Source organism: Lissotriton helveticus, chromosome 9 (assembly GCF_964261635.1).
Source record: "Lissotriton helveticus chromosome 9, aLisHel1.1, whole genome shotgun sequence".
In the NCBI taxonomy this organism is placed as follows: Eukaryota; Metazoa; Chordata; class Amphibia; order Caudata; family Salamandridae; genus Lissotriton; species Lissotriton helveticus.
The window spans coordinates 827919685-827946461 of record NC_136070.1 but is presented as its reverse complement, the minus strand read 5'-3'; the positions used below and the strand labels follow the sequence as shown (position 1 = coordinate 827946461).

Here is a 26777-nt window from a genome sequence, read left to right as displayed (position 1 = left end):
TACTATCCTTGCTCAAAAAAGAAAGCTGGTGAGCTTTAGCTTGTTATAGACAAATGTTGAAAAAGACACAAATGTCTTTTACAAAAGCTGTCATTCACAAAAGCTGTCATCCACACGATTCTGTGTCAATAATAATGGTACTTGGTACGTACACAAAAGGTGACTACAATGGTGGCGGCTGAACTAGGATTCAACAAATTGATACTTGTTTCATGAAATTATAGAATTTTTTATCACATCTGATAATAGCTCTTCGTTGTGTGCGCTACATATTTAATTAAATGCACCATGGACCGACCACACACATAGAATGTTTCCCCTAAGCCCGCACTAGGGACTATATTTCCCAGTAACCTCAGAGGCGGCGGCTTTCACAACAGGAAACCAATTTAACAACATCCGAGCCGCCGAGCTTGAGCGCATCAACCCGCCGGTGGCGTTTAGCGTTGGTGGGAGAAAGTAATAGTGCTCACTGCACCACGGAAAAGCTTCATCGTAATAGGTGAGACTCGCTGTGATTGCAGCATCTCCGCGATTGTGCGCGCAGGCAGGGAACACGTTTGTAATACGGCTGTTCTTACTCGCAGAGTTCCTGAATTAGAAACTGACAGAATAGAAGAAATGGGGCACCTTTAGAAGTTATGAAGGCTTCAACAGGTATGATGGTACAATGGAAAGTTAGTTAAACAGGATATTATGACCAGAGAGGCATCGTTTGATACACGATTGATTCCCTTTCAGAGTTAACCCTGAGTGAAAATTCACACGCACAGAAGAACGAGAGAATTACATTCATGAGTAAGGTATGTTGTAAGGTATGTTTGATGATGCAACGGCGTCTAGAATGTCGTGCACTTGTACTAAGAGGAATTAACAGCCAACCTCGATAACTGGTTTGTCTCTTGTAGAGAAACCACAGTTTGGTCGCCACCCCCAAATTGGAGTCCCAAAAATCCTTTTTCACAAGAGCCATCCATAAGGTATGAGTTACGGCCAAACAAATAAGTTAGAGATTGCCGATGGCAGGTGGGAGCACCATTAGTGATGTATATTTATTATTTTTTTGTTTTTTAGATTGCCTCAATATGCTTTTAATAAGAAGCCCTGATGAAAGCCCGCAAAGGAATTAAAACATGGCTAGAAACGCGTCGGCATATTCTTTGATGATATTAATTAGTCGAACTGTTAAATCAGGTTATTTGCATCGAATAAGTTGGCAAATAGTTGTAAATTGTTCCTTTATTGGGTTGTATATAGCAGCTTTTTCTTTGAATTGAAAAGAATTGCATACAAACACATGATTCATTCGTGGATTTCTTAACATATTGTGCAATTTTGAACGTATGTTTGTCATACAATCACAATTGAGTTTTGTCCAATGTTATGTATATATGTTGTTATGAGTAATGTTGATTATGGTATAATTTTTATGATTTTCTGGGTATAAGAGAGTTTCCCTTATGAAGTCATACAAAACAATGAAAGAAAAAAGTGGGTAAATAAATAACCCTAACGACAATAGGTACATAGTGTGGTTTTTTGCAAATCAATAAATAAGTTGGATCCCAGGTACTTTCCCGTTCTATATATTGATTATTGGCCCTACCTGGTTCCGGTCATTTGGGCCTGACCCCCTTCTGGATCAACCACAGCATCACTCAACATCACCACAGCATCACTCACCTGCACCACAGCATCACTCAGCACTACCACAGCATCGCTTAAGTACACCACAGCATCACTCAGTACCACCACACCATCACTAAATGCTACAACAACATCACTCAGCATCACCACAGCGTCACTCAGCACCATCACAGCATCACTCAGCACCACCACATCATCACTCAGGGACACACCAATACTATTCAGCGTCACCACAGCATCACTCAGCACCACCACAGCGTCACTCAGCACCACCACAGCGTCACTCAGCACCGCCACAGCGTCACTCAGCACCGCCACAGCGTCACTCAGCACCACCACAGCGTCACTCAGCACCACCACAGCGTCACTCAGCACCACCACAGCATCACTCAGCACCACCACAGCATCACTCAGCACCACCACAGCATCATTCACCTTCACCACAGCATCATTCACCTTCACCACAGCATCATTCACCTTCACCACAGCATCATTCACCTTCACCACAGCATAATTCACCTTCACCACAGCATCACTCAAGAACACCACAGTATCACTCAAGAACACCACACATCACTAAATGCTACCACAGCATCACTCAGCACCACCACAGCATCACTCAGCACCACCACAGCATCACTCAGGGACACATCAATGTTACTCCGCGCCACCACAGCATCAAATAGCACCCCTGCAGCATCACTCAGCACCATCACAGCATCAAATAGCACCCCTGCAGCATCACTCAGCACCATCACAGCATCACCCAGGGCCAGCACAGCATCGCTCAGCACCACCATAGCATCACTCGGGGCCACCACAGCATCACTCGGGGCCACCACAGCATCACTCGGGGCCACCACAGCATCACTCGGGGCCACCACAGCATCACTCGGGGCCACCACAGCATCACTCGGGGCCACCACAGCATCACTCGGGGCCACCACAGCATCACTCGGGGCCACCACAGCATCACTCGGGGCCACCACAGCATCACTCGGGGCCACCACAGCATCACTCGGGGCCACCACAGCATCACTCGGGGCCACCACAGCATCACTCGGGGCCACCACAGCATCTCTCAGGGCCACCACAGAATCATGCACTTTCACCACAGCATCATTCACCTTTACCACAGCATCACTCACCTTTACCACAGCATCACTCACCTTTACCACAGCATCACTCACCTTTACCACAGCATCACTCACCTTCACCACAGCATCACCCAAAAACACCACTGTATCACTAAATGCTACCACAGCATCACTCAGTGACACACCAATATAGCACAGCATCAAATAGCACCACCCTAGCATCACTCAGCACTACCACAGCATCACTCAGCACTACCACAGCATCACTCAGCACTACCACAGCATCACTCAGCACTACCACAGCATCACTCAGGTCCGCCACAGCATCACTCACCTTCACCACAGCATCACTCACCTTCACCACAGCATCACTCACCTTCACCACAGCATCACTCACCTTCACCACAGCATCACTCACCTTCACCACAGCATCACTCACCTTCACCACAGCATCACTCAAAACACCACAGTATCACTAAATGCTACCACAGCATCACTCAGTGACACACCAATATAGCACAGCATCAAATAGCACCACCCTAGCATCACTCAGCACTACCACAGCATCACTCCGGTCCGCCACATCATCACTCACCTTCACCACAGCATCACTCACCTTCACCACAGCATCACTCACCTTCACCACAGCATCACTCACCTTCACCACAGCATCACTCACCTTCACCACAGCATCATCACTCACCTTCACCACAGCATCACTCACCTTCACCACAGCATCACTCACCTTCACCACAGCATCACTCACCTTCACCACAGCATCACTCACCTTCACCACAGCATCACTCACCTTCACCACAGCATCACTCAGCACCACCACAAGATCACTCAGCACCACCACAGCATCACTCAGCACCACCACAGCATCACTCAGGAACACCCCAGCATCAGTCAGCACCACCACAGCATCACTCTACGCCACCACAGCATCACTCTACGCCACCACAGCATCACTCTACGCCACCACAGCATCACTCTACGCCACCACAGCATCACTCTACGCCACCACAGCATCACTCTACGCCACCACAGCATCACTCTACGCCACCACAGCATCACTCTATGCCACCACAGCATCACTCTACGCCACCACATCATCACTCTACACCACCACAGCATCACTCAGAGCCACGACAGCATCACTCAGGGCCACCACAGCATCACACAGGGCCACCACAGCATCACTCACCTTCACCACAGCATCACTCAGCACCACCACAACATCACTCAGCACCACCACAACATCACTCAGCACCACCACAACATCACTCAGCACCACCACAGCATCACTCAGGAACACCACAGCATCACTCTGCAGCGCCACAGCATCAATCAGCATCACCACCACCACAGCATCACTCAGCACCACCACAACATCACTCAGCACCACCACAACATCACTCAGCACCACCACAACATCACTCAGCACCACCACAGCATCACTCAGGAACACCACAGCATCACTCTGCAGCGCCACAGCATCAATCAGCATCACCACCACCACAGCATCACTCAGTACTGTTGTATAGCATTTTAGGACCCTAGTGTAATTTTCCCGATTCATGCCCTTATATAGGTATAAAATATCGTATCCTAATATAGGCATACAAATCATAACCATATTAAGACATAGCTCAAGTAGTCCTAATACTTTCACTAGTTCTGAAAATCTACAACGATTTCTTCGAAAAACCCGCCTTCAGCAGTCAGGGACTTCCCCCTGCATGAATATTAATTTATCCAAGAACTGATGGAGTTTTCAGAGAATTAAGTTTCTAATGACGTTATTATGTCCAATCTTACGCCAAACTCGGCACCTTCAAGGTATAAATATGCCCACACTTGTCCAAACAAACACACGGTGGTTTGGAGCAGTTCGACTATCTACTTGCCGGACACGCCCTGCTGCAGCAAGTGCCGAAGGAAGCCGACCCTCCAGCTGACGCACTGAGAGGCGCTGTATTTTTTCCTGCCGAGAAATCCAGCTCCAGTGTTTCCAGGCTACCCTTGCGGGTTGCTGGGAAATCGAGTCCTGAGAGAGAGATACCAGACCTCCTGCATTCTAAAAATCAAGGTACGGAGCTGATTAGACCCTAAGAGAATTCGTGGATTAGATTCTTGGCAAAGAATACTAAAACTAGGCTACACCTTACTTACTTCTTCCCTTGTACTAGACCTAGGTTAGGTACACCGGGGTAGGCGTATTTTAGAAGCACCAGCACTTGGAGCCTGGGAGTCCCGCAGCCTACCCGCTTTACTCGGGTCCGTCGGCGACTCCTGCACAGGTGCAAGAGTTTCTTGCTGCCATGGACCGCCTGTTTAGGCCTCGGGTTCCCGCCGGTGCGCCTTCAGGCCCCACAGTCCCGTGTCAGGATCCTGCTAGGCCGTCGACTCCATGGCAGCTCCGGCGCCGCAGAATCATGTGCCGTTGGCCCCGGTGCCAGGAGATCCTACGCTGCTGGCTCCGCTTGCGGCGCCGCAGTGGATGCCGTTGGTTCCACGGCTGCCCCGGTTCCCGGACGGTTTTGTCCCCGCCTGGGATCCGAATCGGGACATGGCGCCGGTTCGGCGCCGTTCCTGGCACCGTTCCTGACGCTGTGTGTTCCTCCCCCGGTCCCTGCCCCGCCGCACACGGCGGAGGCTGAGGACGACTGGGAGGGGTCTGAGGACCCTCTTGCTAGTCACTGCGTTTCCGAGCAGGATTGGGCGGACGACTTGGAAGATGCCGGAGGCCTCGACTTCTCCTCAGACCCGGGGTTTGCCTTCCAGTCCATTATGGAGGAAGGGACCTCGTATACGGTGGTGCTCCGTCGGGCAGCTGAGGTCCTTAACCTTGATCTCCCTATGGTGGCCCTGAAAACAAATCTCCTCACTGAAGTGCTCCAGTCGGCGTCCACTTCATCGGAGCCACTGCTGCAGTTTAATGATGCTCTCACTGATGTCTTGTTGGGCACTTGGTCGCGGCTGGCCACATGGGCGCCTGTGGATAAGAACGTCGCCAGGCGTCATCTCCCGGCGCAGGGTGATCCTGCCTTTCTGACCCCTCATCCTACGCCCGAGAGTCTGGTCATTCAAGCTTCGACGTCCCAAAGTGCCTTTCCCATGGCTCCGCCGGATAAGGACTCTAATAAGCTGGAGCAGTTCGGCAAGCGGTTGTTCTTGTCGGCCAGCTTGGGGCTGCGTTCAGTGAACACTGCATGTCTATTGGGCTGATATTCCCACGCGGTGTGGGATACCGTTCCTGAGGTGTTGCCTCAGTGTCCTGAAGAGGTCCAGGTTGTGCTGTCCCAGGCTGTGGCCGAGGGTAAGGACGTGGCTAAATTCGACATTCGTTGTGGCTTAGATACCGTGGACTCCCTTGGTAGGGTGATTTCCACTACTGTGGCACTTCGTTGCCACGCCTGGTTGAGGTCTAACGGGTTCTCCCCAAATGTTCAGAGCTCGCTCATGGACATGCCCTTCGTTGGCACTCGCCTGTTTGGTGATAAGGCCGCTGGAGCGTTTTAAAAACTCTCGAGCTACGGCCAAGTCCTTGGTCCTTTCCGCCACAAGCCCGGCACGTCTACTTTTCAGTCCTTTCGTGGCTGGGGAAGATGCGCCTCTGCCCACTCGTTCGGTCAAAAGCCGGCGCAGAACCAAACTCAGCGGGCCATGGGCGTTGAGGCCGCCGTGGTGGCTCCGGGGGCCGGCGTGAGGGTCAGTCCACCTCTGCCCCACGACGTCCGCCTCAAAGCCTTCCTAGTCTGAGCTTTGGGACGCACCCCACGCCAGTGGGTGGCAGGATTCGTCATCACCTTCCCCATTAGCGTTCTGTCACTTTCGACAGGTGGGTGCTGCAACTCGCCTGGAGGGGTTACTCCCTTACTCGTTGTCTAAGAAGGAGCCTCCTGTGGTGCTGCGTGCCCATTGCACCAGGGCAACTGCTGCAACTACTGCCTTGGAGCGCGGTGTTCCCTTGCTGAACATTTGTCAGGCAGCTACGTGGGCCTCGCTGCACACGTTTACCAAGCATTACTGCCTTTACAGTCCAGTCCAGAGAGATGGCTTCTTTGGCCGTTCTGTCCTCCGTGACTTTCTGGTGTAATCTTGTTCGGAGACCCACCTCCTAGGTTGGTATTGCTGGGGTATGTATTCTAAGGTAAGTAATCTATCACTAACGTGTCTCTTTCAGATGCACAAGTTACTACTTATGTAACGATATGTATGTAAGAGACACTAGTTAGTGATAGATTCCTTACCGCCCCACCCATCCTCCCCGTTCCGCGAACTGATTACTAGGGTTAAGGACATCCCTTTCAGGGCCCTAGTTTCATGGCACCAGTGGTCAGTTTCTTGCAGGGCTCTGCTTTCCTGGCACGGAAAGTCGTGTACAGAACTGACGTCCGCACGCATGGGTGGCACCTAAGTAGTCTCCGCACTACGCCACCTACTGATGCGCAGGGGTACAAGCTAGCAAAACTTCCCGGATCCAGTCTGAAGCCTGGGGATATTCTAACATAAGGAATCTATCACTAACTAATGTCTCTTACAGATATATCGTTACACAAGTAGTAACTTGTGCGTTTAGAGAAAAACAGTTTTACATACCTTTGATTTAGGAAATGTTATGTTATGTTATAAAAGCTTGTAAAGCGTGCAGCTGCCCCAGCGAAGGGGCGTCCCGGCGCTAAATCCAGAAGAAGGAACCAAGAGTTGAAAAAACGGAGTAGGCACAATCAAGAAGGAATTTTACGGAAATAAATGAGTTTTTATGGCTTTTCTAAAGACAGACAGACAGACGTTCCATTTCTATTATGTGAGTTGGTAGAGCATTCCAAGCTTTTGCTGCAAGAACAGGGAAAGAGCGTCCTCCCGCTCTACTATGTTTGAAACGGGGAACTTCAACCAGGTTTTGACCAGCCGAACGTAGTGCCTGCGAGGGGATATACTAGTTCAGTAGCGTACCGAGCATCTTAGGAGTAGCCAGTCTCAAGATTTTAAACGAGATACAGAGAGTCTTAAACTGTATTCGTTGGGCTACTGGCAGCTAATGGAGCCTACGGATGGTAGCAGAAATAGGACTAAATCTGGGCAAACCTACTAGAGCTCTGGCAGCCGCATTTTGAATACGTTGCATTCGGGTGATTTCTGCCTGGTTAGCACCTAGCAGCAGTGAACAGGCATAGTCAAGTCTAGATAGCACTGTGGCCTGGACAATCAGCTGCCTGGTGGCTGAATCAAAAAATTTCAGAACAGGTTTGAGGCTGCGTAAGATACCGAAGCAAGTGGCAGCAACTTTTTTTGTATGGGTTGAGAGGCTCGAGTCTAGCCAGACTCCCAGATTTTTCACTTCCCTCTTTGGCCCCGGGGCTTTCCCCAAAGTAGATGACCACCAGTGGTCTCCCCACAAATGGGTGTTCCTGCCAACCAATAACACCTCTGTCTTAGCAGCGTTTAACTGAAGACAATTAGTTGTCATCCAATCAGCCACTGCGGACAGCCCGGCTTTGAATCTGACATGGTCCCCAATCACACCTTCCGTAAGGGCGACCACCAGCTGCGTATCGTCAGCATATGAGACGATGTTGAGGTCCCATACTTTGGCGACCACAGCAAGTGGTTGTACGTAAAGGTTGAACAGGGTGGGGCTCAAAGCCGAGCCCTGAGGGACACCCTGTTCAATAGCATGTGCCCTAGATAGAAATGGGGGGGTAGAGACGCGGAAGGATCTCCCTGACAAAAAAGATAGAAACCACATAAGAGCCAGATCCGCAACCCCTGCCTCTTCGAGCCGATGTAAGACGGTGTCAAAGGCGGCACTCAGATCCAGTAGGACCAGTGCAGCCGTTTGACCCCGGTCCAGAGTGGAACGCAGATGCTCCATCATAGCCAGTAGCGCCGTCTCCGTACTATGGCCAGCGCGGAACCCATGCTGAGCATCATCCAGAATGTTATTGGTTATCAACAAGTTGGAAAGAATTGAATTTGCATGGGACTCCGCAATCTTTGCAGCCCACGGAAGCAGGGATATAGGTCTAAAGTTTTCCGGCTTCGGAGGGTCCAGAGTAGGTTTTTAGGGCTCGGCCTACGTCAACCCTGCGTCAGCAGGGGAGGCGGAGCTCCGAGCTCTTATGTTATTAAAAAAAAAAAAAAGTTTCTTTAGGGGTCCGGGCTGCAACATTCCTTAGTGCGCGCGCGTTTTTTATGGCATCTGCATAGTGATTCGTCTTCGCTGTGCTGTGTTTTTAGTAGCCTTGACGCGATAGGCTTAATGTAATTTGTCCTTCGCCATGTTGGCATTTTCTGTGTGGTTACGCGCACAGCAGTGCATTAATTTCAATTAGGAGCTGTCAGGGTGCCGCGATAATGTAATGCAGATGTTGTGGGCGCGTTCACCAGTCTGCAGTGAATGGCGCGCGTTCGTGCTTTTCTTGTGTTTTCTTTCCGTGTAGGGCAGGCGTGAAAGCCATTGTCTTAAGAGCAGAAGGCCATATATCTTCAATTATCTCGCCATCACGGCGGAGATAATTGAAAACATATGCCTGGAGTGGCGCGCGCGCGAGGCCGAGAGCTGAGCAGGATGACTCCATGCCACAGTGTAAGCAGTGCTTAATTTGTAGAAAAATAAGTCCCGGTGCTCAAAATCTTTCTTATGCGGCGGCCGCAACTTCTCACAGTTATTCACCTGGTTAAATTACTACGCCACCCAATTGTACCATTGTTATGGCCACTGCCTACACTGACAACTCGGAAGCAGCCAGAATCAAAAATAAACTACTGCTTGAGCATCACGACATCGATTATAACAGTCTACTTATTTCACAACTGCATTCATTCAAACAAAATGCATTTGAAAGTGCGTTCCTGGGCAAATTGCTTTCATGTGCCGAGCATTACGATCTGCTGCAATAAAGAGGTGTTTTTTAGAAACAAAGTTGGGTAGACTGTAAATTGCTATATGTAACAAAATCAGACCATTCAGTTTAGCGTGTAGAAGCAATTTACTTGAGAATGTTTTTGCATGAAAGTATAGCCATTCAAACATGTCAAGGCACTGGATTGTCCAGAGGGGATTAAACAGTCCACCTAAATACTTTTTCATTTATTTAGTAGTGAATTTATGAGCGTTTATGTAGTGAATGCCACCTGGTAGGCATACGCCTTTTGGTGCAAGAGCTTTACATTCTTAAAATGTATTAGTTTGTAAGGGTAGTCCACTGTGCCTCGCAGCGCTTTGGTCGCCTTTGACTATGAACATGAAGCAGCTTTGGAAAAGTGCGTTTTGCCTACTAGCCCCGAACTAGTTATAAGTACAGGGCCAGTGTAATGCCCCCAATAAGCAGCGGGTGCTGGTAAAAGGTAGCAGTGGGCATTCTTGGCACAGTGGTGCAGTGTGCAGCCTGCAGTGGAAGGTAACCACGAGCGCAGGCAAGTGAGTGTGCCCAGCACCTGTCAAAGACTTTAATGCCTCTGGGCACAGCCCGGGTAACTTGCCGTTATCGTGTGTGTAGTGAGTGCAGAGTGGTGAGTGCAGAGTGGTGAGTGCAGAGTGGTGAGTGCAGAGTGGTGAGTGCAGAGTGGTGAGTGCAGAGTGGTGAGTGCAGAGTGGTGAGTGCAGAGTGGTGAGTGCAGAGTGGTGAGTGCAGAGTGGTGAGTGCAGAGTGGTGAGTGCAGAGTGGTGAGTGCAGAGTGGTGAGTGCAGAGTGGTGAGTGCAGAGTGGTGAGTGCAGAGTGGTGAGTGCAGAGTGGTGAGTGCAGAGTGGTGAGTGCAGAGTGGTGAGTGCAGAGTGGTGAGTGCAGAGTGGTGAGGGCAGAGTGGTGAGGGCAGAGTGGTGAGTGCAGAGTGGTGAGGGCAGAGTGGTGTGGGCAGAGTGGTGTGGGCAGAGTGGTGTGGGCAGAGTGGTGTGGGCAGAGTGGTGTGGGCAGAGTGGTGTGGGCAGAGTAGTGTGGGCAGAGTAGTGTGGGCAGAGTAGTGTGGGCAGAGTAGTGTGGGCAGAGTAGTGTGGGCAGAGTAGTGTGGGCAGAGTAGTGTGGGCAGAGTAGTGTGGGCAGAGTAGTGTGGGCAGAGTGCAGAGTGCTGTGTGCTGTTGAGTGCAGAGTGCTGTGTGCTGTTGAGTGCAGAGTGCTGTGTGCTGTTGAGTGCAGAGTGCTGTGTGCTGTTGAGTGCAGAGTGCTGTGTATTGACAATGCCATTTATTTATGATTTAAAGAAAAAAAAAGAAATGTCATGAGCAATGACAATAGCTCTACCTTTAATGATGCCGAGACCATTGCATTGTAAATGCTTGTTTCAATATGGGAGAGACCCATGCCTGTTTCCATTTACCTGGAACAATCGCCGATGAAAATGAGGAGTTAATAAGACTGTGCAGTGGGGCCAGGCAACACAGAGAGGAGTCTCTAAACTGAGCCGGCTTAAGGGGGTCAGCCGGAGAGCCAGACTTAATCTTCCTAGTTAGTATGTCAAACTCCTCCCAAGACATTTCGGGAATGGCCGACAATAGGAAGGCAGGACTAGGTCTCACCAAAGGGGGAGAGCTCGGTTCCCTCACTGAGGTAAACGTTTGGTATATGCACCGAATCTTCTCTACAAAAAAAGAGGCCAGTTCATCACAATGGCCAGCAGAGGTAGGTACATTTATCGCAGACTTTTTGGTATTAAGCTCCTTAAGGATCTTAAAGATGACTTTGGCAGGATTTGAGCTAATTTTTATTTCGGACGGATAATAATCTGCCCGGGCCCTGCATATAGCTCTGTGGTAAGCTTTGAGTTCCTTTAAATAGTAAACTTTTTTCTCCGGGGAATAATCTTTCCTCCATTTACGTTCCTGCCTCTTGCAGGTCTTCTTTAGGGCTGCCAGGGTGTCATTAAACCAGGGATTGGCATCCTGGGTACGTCCTTGGACCCAAGTAGTAGGTACAAGCTTATCGAGCGCCTGTGTGATCCAGGCACAAAAGGAGTCCTATCCTGTCTCAACCTCGTAGAGAGGACCTAAAGGCTCGGCTCCCAGTAGAGCATGAAAATCCTCTAGACGGAGCTGACGCCAGGGCCTCTTAAACATAGTTCTTTGGGTATTGCAGGAATTGGACGCAGGGATAGAAAATGTCATACCCACTACAAATTGGTCCAACCAAGCTATAGGTATAGGGATGGCAGTCCTGGATCCCTCAATGTTCATAAAAATCGGGTCCAGCACATGGCCTTCACTATGAGTGGGGCTCGTTACAGTCTGACGAAGCTGAAAGGCCGCCAGGTCAGCAGTCAGGGTGCGAATAGTTGAATCGTGCTCCAATTCAAAGTGGAGGTTAAGGTCATCCAAAATGCTGAAATTAGCTTTCCCCACAGCGAACGCCTCTACAGACTCCAGCAGGGAGATGCTAAAACCGCCCACAGCTCAAATTAACAGTCCCGAAAAGGTGAAGTTTGTATTAATAGCAATGCTAAAATGCGCGCATTCCCCTCCCTCCAAACTAACTTTCTCAAAGCGACAAGAATAGGCAGCTCTGGTGATCACTGCAATACCGCCTCCTCTGGTAGATCTATTAACCAGAGAGACCGAATAGTCCGGGGGTAGGGATAAATTAGGAATAGTCAGTTGATCTTCCCTCGTCCATGTTTCAGTTAAGAAAAGGATATCTGGGGATTCGTCAACTATAAGATCTAATACTTCCGCATGATGTTTCATTAATGAACGCACATTCAACTGTTGTACCTTTACCTGTTGTTGCACATGAGGTTTAGAGAAGGCTCTTATAGTGGTCGGAATAGGAAGGGAGAACTGACCACACTGGCAGGTGAACGGGCCACTTGACGGATGTGAAGAGAGACAGCCCTCTCGAAATTTTAAGGGACGAAGTTTATACAGGTCCTCTCGTGAGTAAAAACCCCTATCCGGCAGACTTTGGCCAGAATCTCTGGCGAGAGGCGAAGTCCTGGCGCGGACGGGCGCAGATGAGCACGCCTTTGGTGCGCCTTTGGCACGCCGCCGGCGCGCCCGCTGCGCGGACGAGAACTAGTAGTCATTTTATAGGGCGAGAGGAGGGTGGGAGGCTGCCACCAACTAGACCGCAGCCCTTGCAGTCCCCCCAAGATGGCGGCTCCCTCTATCTCCTACCGCGTCAGCGCCTAGTCGGCTGCGCGGGGAGCAGGGGTCGAGATGCAGTGGCAATTGGGTGAGTCAGCACCAAAGCGTGGTGCAAGAGGGGGTATAACAAGCTGTAGAATGTTAAAAAACAAACAAATAAATTAAAAATTCAGTCTCAAGGCCTATTCCCCCGGCTTTCCGCCTCAGGGGAGATTCGAACTCAGGATCAGCGCGTCCGCGCTAATCTCGCGATTTAAATTCCCTGGGAGGGCGGGAGGCTGCCACCAACTAGACTGCAGCCCTCGCAGGTCTAGTTGGTCGCATGTCCCAGTGTCATATCTAGGCATATCAAACTGAGTAAGAAAAGTAATCTGAAAAGTAATCTAAAAAGTAATCGTACAGTACCTGCAAAGTAACTAAAGAGCAATCTCAACTGTTTATAAATAATTGACCTACCTGTATACAATATAAGTACATACAACTGAATTCAACTGTATTGTTTTTGCAAAGTATTATTTCACTTACCTGCACCAGGCCTGGCTTGGTTCTAGAAATAAAGAACAACTAAATAATATTTTTTATACAAACAAATTGGTCCGAGTTCAGTCTTTGAGTGTGTGACATTATTTCTTACCTGAGTGGGCACAGTAAATGCTTAACACTACCCTCTGATAAAGCCTTACTGCTGGCCCACACTACCACAAATAGAGAGTAAGGTATTATCTACTTTAGCGTCTGCCTATCTTTGGGGATCCACTAGACTCAGTGCACACTATACCTTACTTTTGTATAGTATATACAGAGCCAGCTTCCTACAACGGGCTTTCCTCACATCCCTGGCCCCCCCTCTCCATCCCAGGGGGCAGTAGCACAAGTCAAAGCAGGCGGCAGCCCCCATAACACGGTAGCCCATTCAGCAGCTCACGGCAGTCGCATGCTGGAACCGCGGCCGAGACCTCAATCCGGGCCCAGCCGTCTTGTTGGAGCCACCAAAGCACAGTGTATTGTGATCCAAAGTCAGTGCTGTGCCGCACTCGCCCCAGTGCTGCCCCAAAGCGTCCATACATTCCAAATTTTCTTCCACCTGGCAGAGCCTCCTCAAAAGGCAGCCTTCTTGCAGGGGGCAGTCCGTCAAGTTGAATCGGGTGGTAGCCTCCGCAACCCGGCAGGCGAGTCAGCAGCTCAAGGCAACCACCATGCTGTAACCATGGCAGAGACCTCAATCCGGCCCCAGCCATCATGTTGGAGCCATCAAAGGGCAGCTTAATCTGATCCAAATTTGGTGCTGTGCTGCACTTGCCCTGATGCCGTCCCAAAGCTTCAATAAATTCCATATTTTTCTTCCAACCGGGCTAGCTCTGCTTCCCAGCTTACCAACCATTACACCTAAGTCCAGACAGTTCAAACTCTGGTTCAACTTATACGAGGAAAGGCGCATTCTAAGGCTTGCTGAGAGATCATGGAAAACCTCACCATCAGGCTCTCAACGCAACTCAAGCTCCAGAAGGCAGAAAAAAGCTCTTAAAAAACACATCCAAAAGTTAAAAAGCAGAATACTTCAGGTCGCAACTAGACAATAAATAACTTGCCACCCTAAACGACACTCTGTAGACAAGGAAACGCTAGCTAATGGTGATGAGTTCTCCGCCCATTATATCTAGACTCTCAGCGTTTGATCAGGCTTGACCAGCCCAGTCTCCTCTCGGTGCAGCACTGGGTCGGCTCTCTTCGTACTGGATATACACAATTGTATCTGAAAATGTCCTCACCTGAAGCTATCAAAACACTCATTTGTACTTTGTTGAAAACACAACAGTGGCTGACCTGCAATCACCTCATGCTCAACACCTTCAAAACTGTAATCCTTTTGATCGCGGCCCCCCCTGCCTTTGCTCGATCCTTAAAGCTTTCGGCATCCTATACGGTGGTTCTTGGATATCTATACACTTTGTCTCTTTAACACTTTACATGGTTAGTCCCTCGTTCAGCCACATTCCTTCTTGAAACCAACCGTGCAGTCTCTGGTAATTGCTTGCTCTACAGCTACACTGAATTCTGATGGATACCACTGCAGATATTTTTGTTGCTCTCCTTGTCTGCGTGTTTTCTTGTAGCTTTGTGCAAATGGTCTCCTCTTGTTGTCTGAATCTTGGTTGTTTCTTGACCACGTTTGCTGCATTCTGGTATAGTATAACAGTAATCGAGTTTTCTGCATTTTAGGAATGCAGGGAAGGAGACAAAAGACAGCCTCGCCAGCTCTGTACTGGATAAGATTCCTTTCCTACACAACTGTGAGGACGAGGATAGTGATGAGGATGACGACCTGCACAGCCCACGACCGCAGCTCAAGGAGCATAGAGTGAAGGCAAGATTGCATGGAAGTTGTTGAAACTTTATTTGGCATGTCTTATCTGATGGAAGACCTCTCCAAGCCCACCCATACAATTTCACATTGCCCTCTTCCTTTCATCCAATAGCTTGTGGCTTCTTCATTGAGAGGTGTCTTGATTTCTGTGTCTGCAAGCCGTGTCCGCCTTTTGAATTTGGCCTGCACCTCTATATCCCTGATTGCTTGTTTCACAGATAAATCATTGTTTACTCTGTTTCCGTCTAGATTGAGGAAGTTTAGTTTACTGTTCTTTTGGGTCTTTTCTTACTTATCAATCCTCAACCTCCTTTACCTCTTTTGGTACAAAATCCTAGAGTTGTGTGTTAGGCTGATTATTTCAATAAAGCAATTGATTTCAGTGTGGTTTTCATTTTTATCCATCCCCTAGATATCTGCTGAGCCATTAATGCCAGAGGAGGATGAAGATTCAGAAGATGCGCTGAACGAGTTTGATTTTCTCGGTTCTGGTGAAGATGGAGAAGGAACCAGTGAAAACAGACATACAGGAGATATCAACGAAATTGGTGATTTAAGAGGTCTGCCACTTGATTGAGATGTGATGGTTAGAAGCAATTAAACTAAGAAGTGGACTAACAAAGGGTAGTAGTAAAATATTAGGGGTGTCATGATGGATATTTTAACCTTCAGATTGCTCACCTCCTGAACTTCCTTCCAGTACCAGTTTGGATGTGGAAAAACCAGAAATAAATGGTGTGTGGCGCTACGGTTCCAGCATGACTCCTGTCTACTAGGATGTTAAGTTACTGATCCATAAATGTCGCTCTGACGTGCTTTGCCCTTAGGGAAAAGGGCTCTTACAAAAAGTGTAGGATCTCATGAATGTTGTTCCTCCATTGTCAGGGATCCTTTTCGGAACCCTATGGCGTCTACATCTAGAGTTTCTGTCCTGCTTATACCTTCAGGTTTACTTCTGTTTGTGGCTTCTTTCATTTATGTCTAGCGGCTGCGATGAGAAGCTGAGTTGACAGCTCTTCAGATCTTGATTTATGGGCAGCCTTAATTCCTTAAAAAGGTGTTCCTGCACCAAGTTTAAGATGTTTTGAACATAGGACTTTTCTATCTCTCAACATTGCTCCTGGTTGCAGTACAGATAGGCAGGAGGCCGTTCCCCCAACTTGAAACTCAACATCTTTTTTACAACAGTATTCTATTTTTGAGGATGTGATCCTGACATCAGCTCTGATTTTTCTACATAATCCTTGCAGCTTTTTGGATTTTCCAGCTGTTGGTGCTGACCTTGCTGTAGTGTTGACGTTGATGGCTATGTCCAATCCTCCACCAGCTCAGTCTAGTGTGTCCTCAAGCACTGAGGCGCCTGCGGGACCTTCGACCATGCCTTTGCAGGCAGCCTCTACCCTGATGCTGGTTGACCCCTGTAGATTATCCTGATTTCGTCCCTACCTCAGCAGCTCCTCTACTGCTGGCAAAGGCCTTGCTGATTATGTTGATATCAGCACTGATACCATCATTATCCACTGTGCTAGTTTTCGCTTCATTTTTGGAGTTGTCATGGAAAGGAATTGTTTGAACTGCTTCCTGCAGGCTTTGTTAAAGCTTTTATTAAGGGCTTTTATGTGCAGAAGGTCAATAGTATGCCAGATATCTTTCATTATGAATCAGATTCTGATGAATACTCCTGTTTTGCAGCATGAATCCTTTTCAGGATTCACATGCTGTGCATTATTCCGCCATCTGGTAGTTCGGTCCAGAATTGTCTGTTTCCGTTTTAGGTCGAGCCTAGCAGCGCGAATGTGCTGCTTTGTGAGGCATGCTGTCTGGTCGGGGTGCTTAGGCCATGCGCACCACTTTCCATTTGTTCTGTGTTGTACCTTTCTCAATTCCTTTTTTCTTATTCGTAAGACATTGCTCTTTGGCCCGCCTTTGGGTGTGTCTTTTACTTTGTGGCGACAACCCATTTTAATATGTCCACTTACACGCCGATGAGTTTTTCGTTTGTTGCACTCTTTTTTTCCATTGAATTTATCTGGTGCCTTGAACACAACTTCAACATGGCCCCAATATATTTTTTAAGGCTTTAATGTTTGCTGCTTGCACAGCACAAGCATGGGAGGCGTGCAAGGGAAAACTGTCCAGTGCACACTGGTCGACCTCTGGCGCTGCTCTCTACCGGAAAGCCAGAAAAGTGTTCTGGAAGCTTGGCCTGTCGAACACCATCCTCCCCCCTCTGATGTGATTCCTGGCTCCAGACGAAAGCGGCAAGATGCAAGGGCCTTTCAGGAACTACAGGCATGCAAAGGAGCATACCTTAAGCAATTATTTACCTTGTCTTATTGCAACCAGATTTGGTACTTCCCTCTACCCCATCTGCTTCTCTGCCTTTTCATGTACAAATACAAGGTTTATCTTTTTATCGAAGGTGACTAGTATCTAATTCTCTACATAGTAATGGTTTCTTTTGGCATTATCAGTCCCACTGCTTTCTCCGATCTCGATGTCTCATGAAAGAGAAAACAGTACTTGATGAATCGATGGGAAAGAAACATTTGATCTACACCTGCAAAATCTGCAAATGGAAGCATCCTTTTGGTAGAAGATAACGGGCTTTAAAAATGTTTCTTGATCTTATGCCCGATATAAGAATGTGGCCTCTTTTTCTTCTGTGTTTAAACCAGAGATGTAAAATTCAAGCCTGGATTCATGATACCCACATAATTAAAAAACATTCGCAGAATTTAAGTGGCACTCTGGTACTAGTTTATGGTTATGCTGAACGTCTGGTCCTAAATAAGACACCAGTTTACTAATTTGTGATTTTCTCAAGACTTGAAAAAAGATATACAATCTGAGATATACCTCTCTGACAAATGCACCTTAATATTTTTTTAGTCCCTTGGTCCTTCCTAAACCTACTTATGATTGCGATAATTTAGATTTCACATCTGCGTCCGGTATTTTATTTTTATTGGATTATGGCCACTTTGCCCAAGCGTTTACACCACTTGTAGAGATGCTACTGTTCGTTCCTATGTAATCCTTGTCTAAGAAGTGTTTATTACCTGTAGCTAGATTTCGGCCATGTAGAGCTGTGGAGAATGCCATGCTGGACATGAAGAATGTGCTAAGCTGCATTTCTTTCACCAGTCTCTGTCCTGGAGATGCATGTACACCACTCTCACAATTTTCTTCTCAAAATGAGGGGGTCCATTTGCTGGTACCATAGGAAATGGGTGTCACGGACCTCATGCCAGATACGTTGCAGGCATTAATATTGCATTTTGAAGGAAAAGGTCTGGTTTAGAGTTGCATAACTATGTAGGAGACCCCGTCGTTGGGAAACCAGCATCACAGGTAAGTTCCTTTTTTTCTTAGCTCAGTGCACTTGCCCCTCCCTTCACTGTCTCCCCGCCCGCCCCTTCACTCACTCCCCCACCCCCTTTCCCTACAGTCCACTTCCTATGGCATAGGTAAGACACCCGTCTAGCTGGGTGCACTATACCACTGGTGAGGGTACAGGTGCATGAGCCCTGTACCCCTACTGTGTCTTAAGTCCATTCTTAGACATTGTTAGTGCAGTAAAGCCATAAAGAGTATATGGTCTGGGAGTTTGTCAATACGAACTCCACAGCACCATTATGGCTTTACTTCAATCAGGGAAGTTTGATATCAAACTTCTCAGCACATTAAACCCACACTGATGCCAGTGTGGGATTTAATGCAAAATGCACTCAGAGGGCATCTTAGAGATGTCCCCTGAAAAACGACCTAACTCTAGTATCCTGGCTGCCACCCCCAGACATGTTACTGGACCCCTGTGTCGAGAGCCTTCCGCTCTCGAGGTCCTGAAAGAAAGTTCATCCTGGGCAGAGGTGCCAAGCCTCTTCCCCCAGAATGGTCAGGGTCCATGAAGTGGAAGCTTCAAAGGCTTGCCGCCTTTGTGAGCTGACCCAGCCATTTGTTGCTCCCAGCAAATGGCGCACACTGGTTCTGACCCCCACTTTGGGTGGGAGAAACACCGGGAGAACCAAGATAGGAGGAGAGGTGTGCCCACCTATGCCAACCCCACCCCTCAGGTGGGGGAGGCGAGGCAAAGCACAGCACTCAGTCACCGCCATCTTGAAGTTGGGGGGGGGGGAGGGGGGACCCAGCCAACCAGGGTGAGGCTTATGCTCTCCTCCCATTGTAAGTGGCAATAGTGTGTGCATGTGATGACATACATGGCAGGAGATAAGAGTCAGCATAGCATTTCTGCTGAGCGCCTATTATTCTTAGCACAATCACTAAAGGGCGTCCTGAACTTGTATTTGTTCACAAAAGTTTTCCATTTCAGAACTCAATAGTAGTGGTACATTTGTAGTTTCAGTACCTTGAAATAAAGCTGTAAGAGAGGTGTTGCAGTATGATAATATTTAAATCCTTTAAGTCATAGCCCCCTCTTCACTGATTCCTCCCGATACCCCTTCTATAGTCCTATAGTTGTTTTCATTATTGTCAAACCCTTTTCCTCTCATCCCCTCTTGGCAGCAAATAGGTAAACAAAGTATATTTTGGCACAGTTGTAAATAAATAACAAGCATTGGCATAGACAATAGGTCTCGCCTTTGGGACCTTATACGTGTTTAGCCATTTAACTGTTGATGTTGTTGCACCAAGGATATTGTGCTGCATAACTAAATACTTATAAGGTGCCAAAAGCGAGACCTATTGACGATGCCAATGCTTGTTACTCTTGTCCCCACCATATGGACTTCTAGTGTGTGCGAGGTGCGGCGGAGGGGTTTAAGAATCTTGCTGCTGTCACACGGACTTCTAAGTTCAGGATGATTTCATCTTGAGATTTACCATGGGTGTTCGACTAGCGTGTTATAAATGTGGTGTTCTGGTTGCATGCTTTTCTAGTGGTTAGATCTCATGGGCTGGGGAGTGTCTACTGGCCTGCTAGTTCAGCTGCTAGGGTGCTGGATTCCAGCTGTCATGTCAGTGTGTTTTTTCATGTTACAATACTGATCAATGTGGTCTTCCCTACTGTTGTTGGAGAACTATGGTATTTGTGACCAATTTAAAGCACACTTAGGATGTAAACACTGCTTTTACTTGTCACATTGGCATATACTAGTTTCTCTTGCACCCCCTTATTTTTTCACCTTATTATACGGTTTACTCACCAGTATGTTGATTCAGTAAACGTGCTATAGAAGTTATGTAATTTATTTGCATAGTGCCTTGACTAATCTAGTCGACAGTCATTTTTCTCTGATTTCCAAGAATATTATATTTATCATGAAAAGCCAGATTATCTGTCCACAAATCATTTACTGCCAATACTCTGTGCAGCTGTGGTGTTTAAACTTTCTCATACGAGACCTGAAGCAAAGAGGAATGGAAAGTGGTCCTTTTGGCGCTCTTTAAGAGGTGATCAAACTATAGAGCCCAAGTGTGAAATTCCAGACTATGTAATGAGGTCTTTCACAATGAATTAGCGAGTCAAATAACCCAGATGCTGACTAAGAGGATCAATGTACCAGAACCTAGATCTAGGAAACGCTTTCCAAAGAAAAATGGTTAGTGAAGTCTCTATAATAAATTAAAAAAAGATAGCCAATATGAGGAACATTATAGATACCCAACTTGGTAGACATATGGCAACAAGTTGTGGTTTATAGAAAGTGAAGTACGAAGGGAATGCCAAGGTGGGAAACCATGAAACTAGAAAACGTACAATATTGCCTTGGCTCTCTATAGGTACGGTGTGTAGCAAGCTGCAGTATGCTTATAACGGAATGGGCCATTAACTTGCAGACTTTAGTATGTATGCATGCTACACAACTGCATCCAAAACCTACTACATCCGATAGTAATGAGAGCAAACTTATTCCATACAAGAGAAAAAAAGCTGTGTATTGCAATGATTCTACAAAATAAAAAATATATACAATAGGAAAGCAGGTGGAGTCACCAGTGTAAGGAATGTATGCACTGCTAGAGATGGTGAAATTATTCTGTAGGGCCTTCACAGCTTGTCCCACCCAGTAATGTACCTGAAGGACTGAAAGCCTGACTTTCCTAGTAAAAGGTCTGGCAGGAGCGTGTGCTACCATAGCTTAAAAGCAGCACTGAGGTCTAGAGCTCATGCAGCGATGAGGCGGCTACAACCCAAAGGGTATGGAATGGGAAGAATGTGTGTGTGTAGATATCTTGAGTTGTTTACTCCGGAGTCCGGGTCTGCTGGTAATCAAGTTGCTACTGAAATGCCATTGATGCCCCAGCCTCCCTCCAAACCGCCACCCTGAGAACTAAGCTGTTTCACACCTCCATGTTCATTCCTGACAGGCACTGCCAGGCTCCAAGCAAATGGTAATTTTTAAAAAAGCATTGCAAAGCCAACTGGCCTAGTGCAGCATGCCAGCCTTTTGGCTTTGTCAAAACGTATCTGCCTTGCCATGGTATTTGCAAAATGATGTGCGAGCTGACCAGTCCCTCACCAATGGAAAAACGCATTTTTTGTGGTCTTCAAAGCACACATTGCAATAGTAGTCACTAGCCCTGAAGTGAGCGAACTATGAGCAGATGTGCTCCTTTCAGAAAGAATACCATCACTCGTAGTGGAGTTAGACAATGGGTGCATGAGGAGACCCACTACTCCATATCGTAGGCAGTAATAAGCAGGAGAAAAATGTGAATGATACAGCAATAGACCAATGGGGAAAGAGAGGCTGGTCTCATCAATAAATAGCGTTAATAAAATAAACTGGCAGCTGGTCCAATCTTGGAGGGGGGGCTATAACGGAATTCTAACACTTAGGAAACTGCTTACGGTTAAAAATAGACCCGCACATACAGCTGGCGACCGCCCGCCCGCCAATAATTGGGAAGTCTGGTCTTTTCTGACCGCAGATCAGCTGAATTGCAGCATTAAATGTTGTGCTGTTGTGCATCTGAAGTTGAAAGTCTTGTCCAGAGATGATTAATAAGTCAAGCAAGCGACTCACGGGCGGCTGGAATCAGCATGATTGGATAGCCAGTGCCCACAATCTGACAGGCCTAATGAACAGCTCAGCAATACACAGAGCACTGGTACGTGCATGTATGGCACCGGCAATAGATTCAGGTTTACAGTCTACACCATAAGCACACAGAGCTGCAGCCCAACACTTGTGTTATCCACAGTAATGGGCCGAAGCCAAGCGCACTCTCTCCCTAAACAGCTCTGAAACCGGTAATAGACCAAACTATGGTGAAAAAGAAAAACAGATGCAGAGTGCAGTCTGCGGCCTTCATAGTTAGACACCACATTCAAATACCTGCCACCAAAACACGAACGAAGTTAGACTACGTTAAAAAAATGAATGTAATAACAAGCTTTCCACTCCAAAGGCACCATAGAATTTTTGAACTGGAAACCTGAAAGTCTGGTGGGTTACCCCATTTCTTCAAAAAAGGATGATAACGACGGCATTTAGCTGGGAGCCTGTGCTAATGATTTATTTTTCACTGAAAATACCATCAATGTCTCGTCTCCTGTTATTGCAGAGGCCGCCGCACCCTCCCGTAGGGGGGGGGAGGCTCAAGGGCCGGCGCCATAACCCACGCGGTGCCAACAGTGGGGTGAACTGGTTCTGGGCGCCCCGAAGCGGCCAGGAACCAGCGGAAGCGGGGTGCGCACCAGCCACCCCGACAGGAAGTGACCTCGTGACCTGGGCGCCCCAGAGGGCGACCAATGGTCAAACCGGCTACCTTTGAACCCACCAATCACGGGGGTTCACCTGAGCCCCCCTAGGGGGCTCGGGAGGATTTAAGCACCGCCGCTCCCCAGCAGAAGCACAACGTCTTCAAGGAGCTGGGAGAGCGGCGCGACAACGACATCGGTTGAAGCCCACCCACCCACACCTAAGGAACAGCAGAGTCGCAGTGCTGGACATTGGGGGAAGGCGTTGGCGGAAATCCTACAATGGTTGGCTAACCAAACACACCGGTGGGCGGTGTGGAGGAGGAGGGCCACTCACTTTTGAATGCCGCACGGCAGGGTGACGTGGCCGCACAAAGGAGGGGAGGAACAGATGGAGACGGCACTCGCGGCCCAGACCCGGCCGGACGGCAGGGCGCAAATGGTAGCGAGCTGGGGACCTAACTCCAGGCAGATAAGCTCCCCTCCATGACACCCAAAAGGGTGTGGCCAACCAACCACTGGAACACCAATAAACTGACTAAGAACTGGTTGTGCACAAGTGCCATTTACGAACTGAGGAGTGCACAAAAGACAGACACCTGTACCAGATGAAGGTGTCATAATCTGTAATGTGATGTGCATGATTGATGACTAGAGTTTGCAAATGAAGATTGCACAACCAGTATGTTATTAATATTGTTATTAATAATGTTATTGATATTAATAAATCTGCGGCCAACAATGACCACCATCAAGAACTGCTATTGTTGGCTGACATTATTTCCTAGTAGTGACAGAAAATGTATGCAGAATGCAGACCGGCAAGTAAGTATGTGTTGGTGTCCCCACGGAACAGGCACATGCGAGGGTTATGATTTCGGTAAAATGTTTACTGATCGGGGCAGAACTGCCTGTAGCAAGAGGCAGCAGGTCTGCGGTTGCCTCTGAGCCTGGAAGACAGTTTGGTGCCTACACCCCTTGTCCGGCAGCGGCTGCCCGACTGCAGGAAAGTGAATATTCTCTTCAAAGATAGGCTTGCTCTGTTGAAAGAAACACTAGGCTGTGTGCACGCCTCCGGGGGAGATTGGATCGTCTATGCTTAGCTTTGTGGCTTATTTTCACAGCAAATTCGAGCTTAAATGCAGTCCCCCAAGAATCCCTCCCTGCGTGCAATCCGGCCATTCCACATCGCTGCTTAATGCAGAAGCAAGCACAAACTCCTTGAGAGTGTGGGGCTGGCGGGGAAACAAGGTATCCGGCGAGTCTGGGACAGCGTGCCTGCTTCTATGAAAGTGAAAGCGGGTACGGCGTGAGCTAATTAAAAAACATGTGCCTTTTAGATGCTGAGGGCATGTCTGGCATTTCCCTTGCGGGAGCGAAAACAGACACACACAGCATTTCTCTTGCGAGAGCAAGCAGGGGTACCATCTATTTGCAAGATAATTAGAAACAGATGTCCCCAAAGCTCGCTCCTGCAAGGGAAATGCCAAATGTGCATGTGTTGCAATTGAAACCAATGCAAAGCGTGCACGTTTTTAAGCAAACAAGCTGATTGATTCCAATCGCTGCGTAGGTGAGATCTAAAAACTAGGCCACTACTAATCACATATTTCCAACTACCAAATAAGTATGGACAGGCCTTCTGCTTTGTGCAGCATAATGCAGCATATTTTGTAATAGTATTACTTGATTATTTAGTTAGGTCAAACACTAAAATTAAGGAAGCCTTATATTAAATGTGTTAATGCTTAATAAACACCTTTAAGTACAGTTAGGTACATTTCCTTAATAATCTCTTACACAGTCCCAAAGGCAAGACCTATTGGCTGTGCCAATGCTTTTTTCCCCTGTGGTGCGTTGTCGACCACCATTTGGTGCTAGGTCCATCCCTTGTGTGACTTCAGACGTCACCCTAAAGTTCCTGTGTGTGCTAGCCATCTTCAGATTCTTTTTTAGGTCTCGCCTCGTGACGCAGCTCATGCTTTTCTCGCTTGGCGAGATCTATCGTCAATTTTTCTTCCGAAGTGGAACAGGAGATGTGCAAGCGTACGGACAGGAGATGTGCAGGTGTACGGCTCGCGACGTTTCAGTACAACGCGCGCATGGCGCGCTTTCACTTTTCCTCCCTTCCCCCGTCGGGCCCCTCCTTCTTCCATTGTGTGTCAGTGCTGCTTTCCCGCCGCTTGCTCTTGTAGCACCACAGCCCGCCTCCCCAGCCTGAAGTCCACAGGCTCCCCTCTCCGTTGCCAGGATCTCTCATCTCGGCTTCCCTCGGTAGCTGAACTCCCTCTCAACCCCCCCCCTTTCTTGTCCCGCCCTCTGTTTATTCCTTCTCACACTTCTGCGTGCCCTTCCCTCTCTTTGTACTGCGCCTGATAAAGCGGTGTCTTCCCTTTCTGATACTCTGACCCCCATCACGGCCTTGAAGTCACCCTTCAAAAGGAAGAGTCACTCGCTTCTCAGAAGTCAGACCTCCCAAACCCCGTTTTCCTCCTTCCTCTCTCGCCCATTGTTTGCTAAGGAGTTCACTCATAGGTCATGCCCTCTTTATGCTACTTTCCTATCCTTTATGTACAACCTAGTTCCCCCTCTCTCTCCTACCTTCCAGCTAGCCCCTCCCCCCTGTCACTTTATATCCTGCCCCCAAAGCCAGCCATCTCCTCTCTCACCCTCGCTAACTCTCTCGGCTAAACCTCTGTTTCACAACCTTACTCATGTTCCTTTTACATCTCCCTATTTTGTTTTTGGTGTCCACCTTCTCTCATCTTATGTTTCATTTTTCATTTCTCGTTCTTTTTCACCTTTTATTTTCCCCTATTCAAACCGAGTCTATAATTGAATTCCCCCTCTATTTTCTATCTAGTTCCTCGTCCTATGTGTGTCTATTTCTCTTACTTGATTCATTCTTTCTTTTAATTACCTCTTGTCTCCATTTATTAATGTCATGCTTGCATTATCTTTTGTGCATTTTTTTCTTGTATCCTCTCTCACACTTAGTCCAACCTGTTTTCCGTATCGCTTATCTCTCCTTTTCTTTCTCCATTCTTTCTCTGTCCTTTCTTGCTTCCCAATTTCTCGATCTTATTTCTCCCTTCTTATCAGATCTCCCTTCTGTTAGACAACTGCCCTTGCTCTTTTCTTTGGATGTTTTAGGGTGTAATTACCTTCAATGTCTTTCAACTATACATTGTTTTGTTTCTTTAATTTATTTCAGGACCCTGTCCCAATTTTCAGCCTGGAAAGTATTCTTACACTATTTTTTCTTACCCTGTACGAATATTCTGTCTACCTTCGTTTTACTCTCTCCTTTCACATTTTTGTTTTCAGTTGCACCCAACATCGAACTTCCCCAGAGGACTGGCATAGGGTCACCAGACAGCCTCCTGTGACTGCTCCATCAAGACAAAGTGAACTATTGGGAGTCCATAATGAACAATAGTCACATTAACGGCGAGTTACCCTAGAGTGGTGGCCTTGGCAAGCAGACATAATCTTTGAAACAGCAAAAACAAGCATTTGCAATTCAGCAGGTCTTGCATTTACGCGAGTTTCAGCTATTGGCATTGTAAATGACAATGCCTTTTATTTATCTTTTGGTTTTTGAAACATAAATAAAAACGCATTGTTATTTACAATACCAGGAGCTCAAACTTGCGGAAATGCGAGACCTATTGTATTGCAAATGCTTGTTCTGCCAATGGGTCTGGAAGCAAGGGGAGACATTCTGAAGTTTTAGACGAAATCCGCCCAAATTTCTCGGCATTTGAGGGGAATAAAATCACTATTAATTGATTAAGACACCGGAGAAGGAGAGAGACCTCTGGACACCTATCCCTTTGGGGGATTCTGATGGAGCAACTAAGACGCAAATGGGCCGAAATAAGGCAAGGTAGGGGCCATGGAAAATACCTCTTTCA

General features: G+C 47.6%; 1 protein-coding gene across 3 annotated transcripts in view; it reads left to right on the top strand.

The window, feature by feature from the left end:
* Positions 1-26777, top strand: part of STRN4 (striatin 4) — a 316827-nt gene that overhangs the window by 102946 nt on the left and 187104 nt on the right. For all 3 annotated transcript variants that reach the window (XM_078660996.1, XM_078660994.1, XM_078660995.1), the window contains 2 exons: positions 15047-15191; positions 15604-15751. In XM_078660996.1, coding sequence (XP_078517122.1) covers positions 15047-15191; positions 15604-15751 — 293 coding nt within the window. The remainder of the gene's footprint in view (positions 1-15046; positions 15192-15603; positions 15752-26777) is intronic.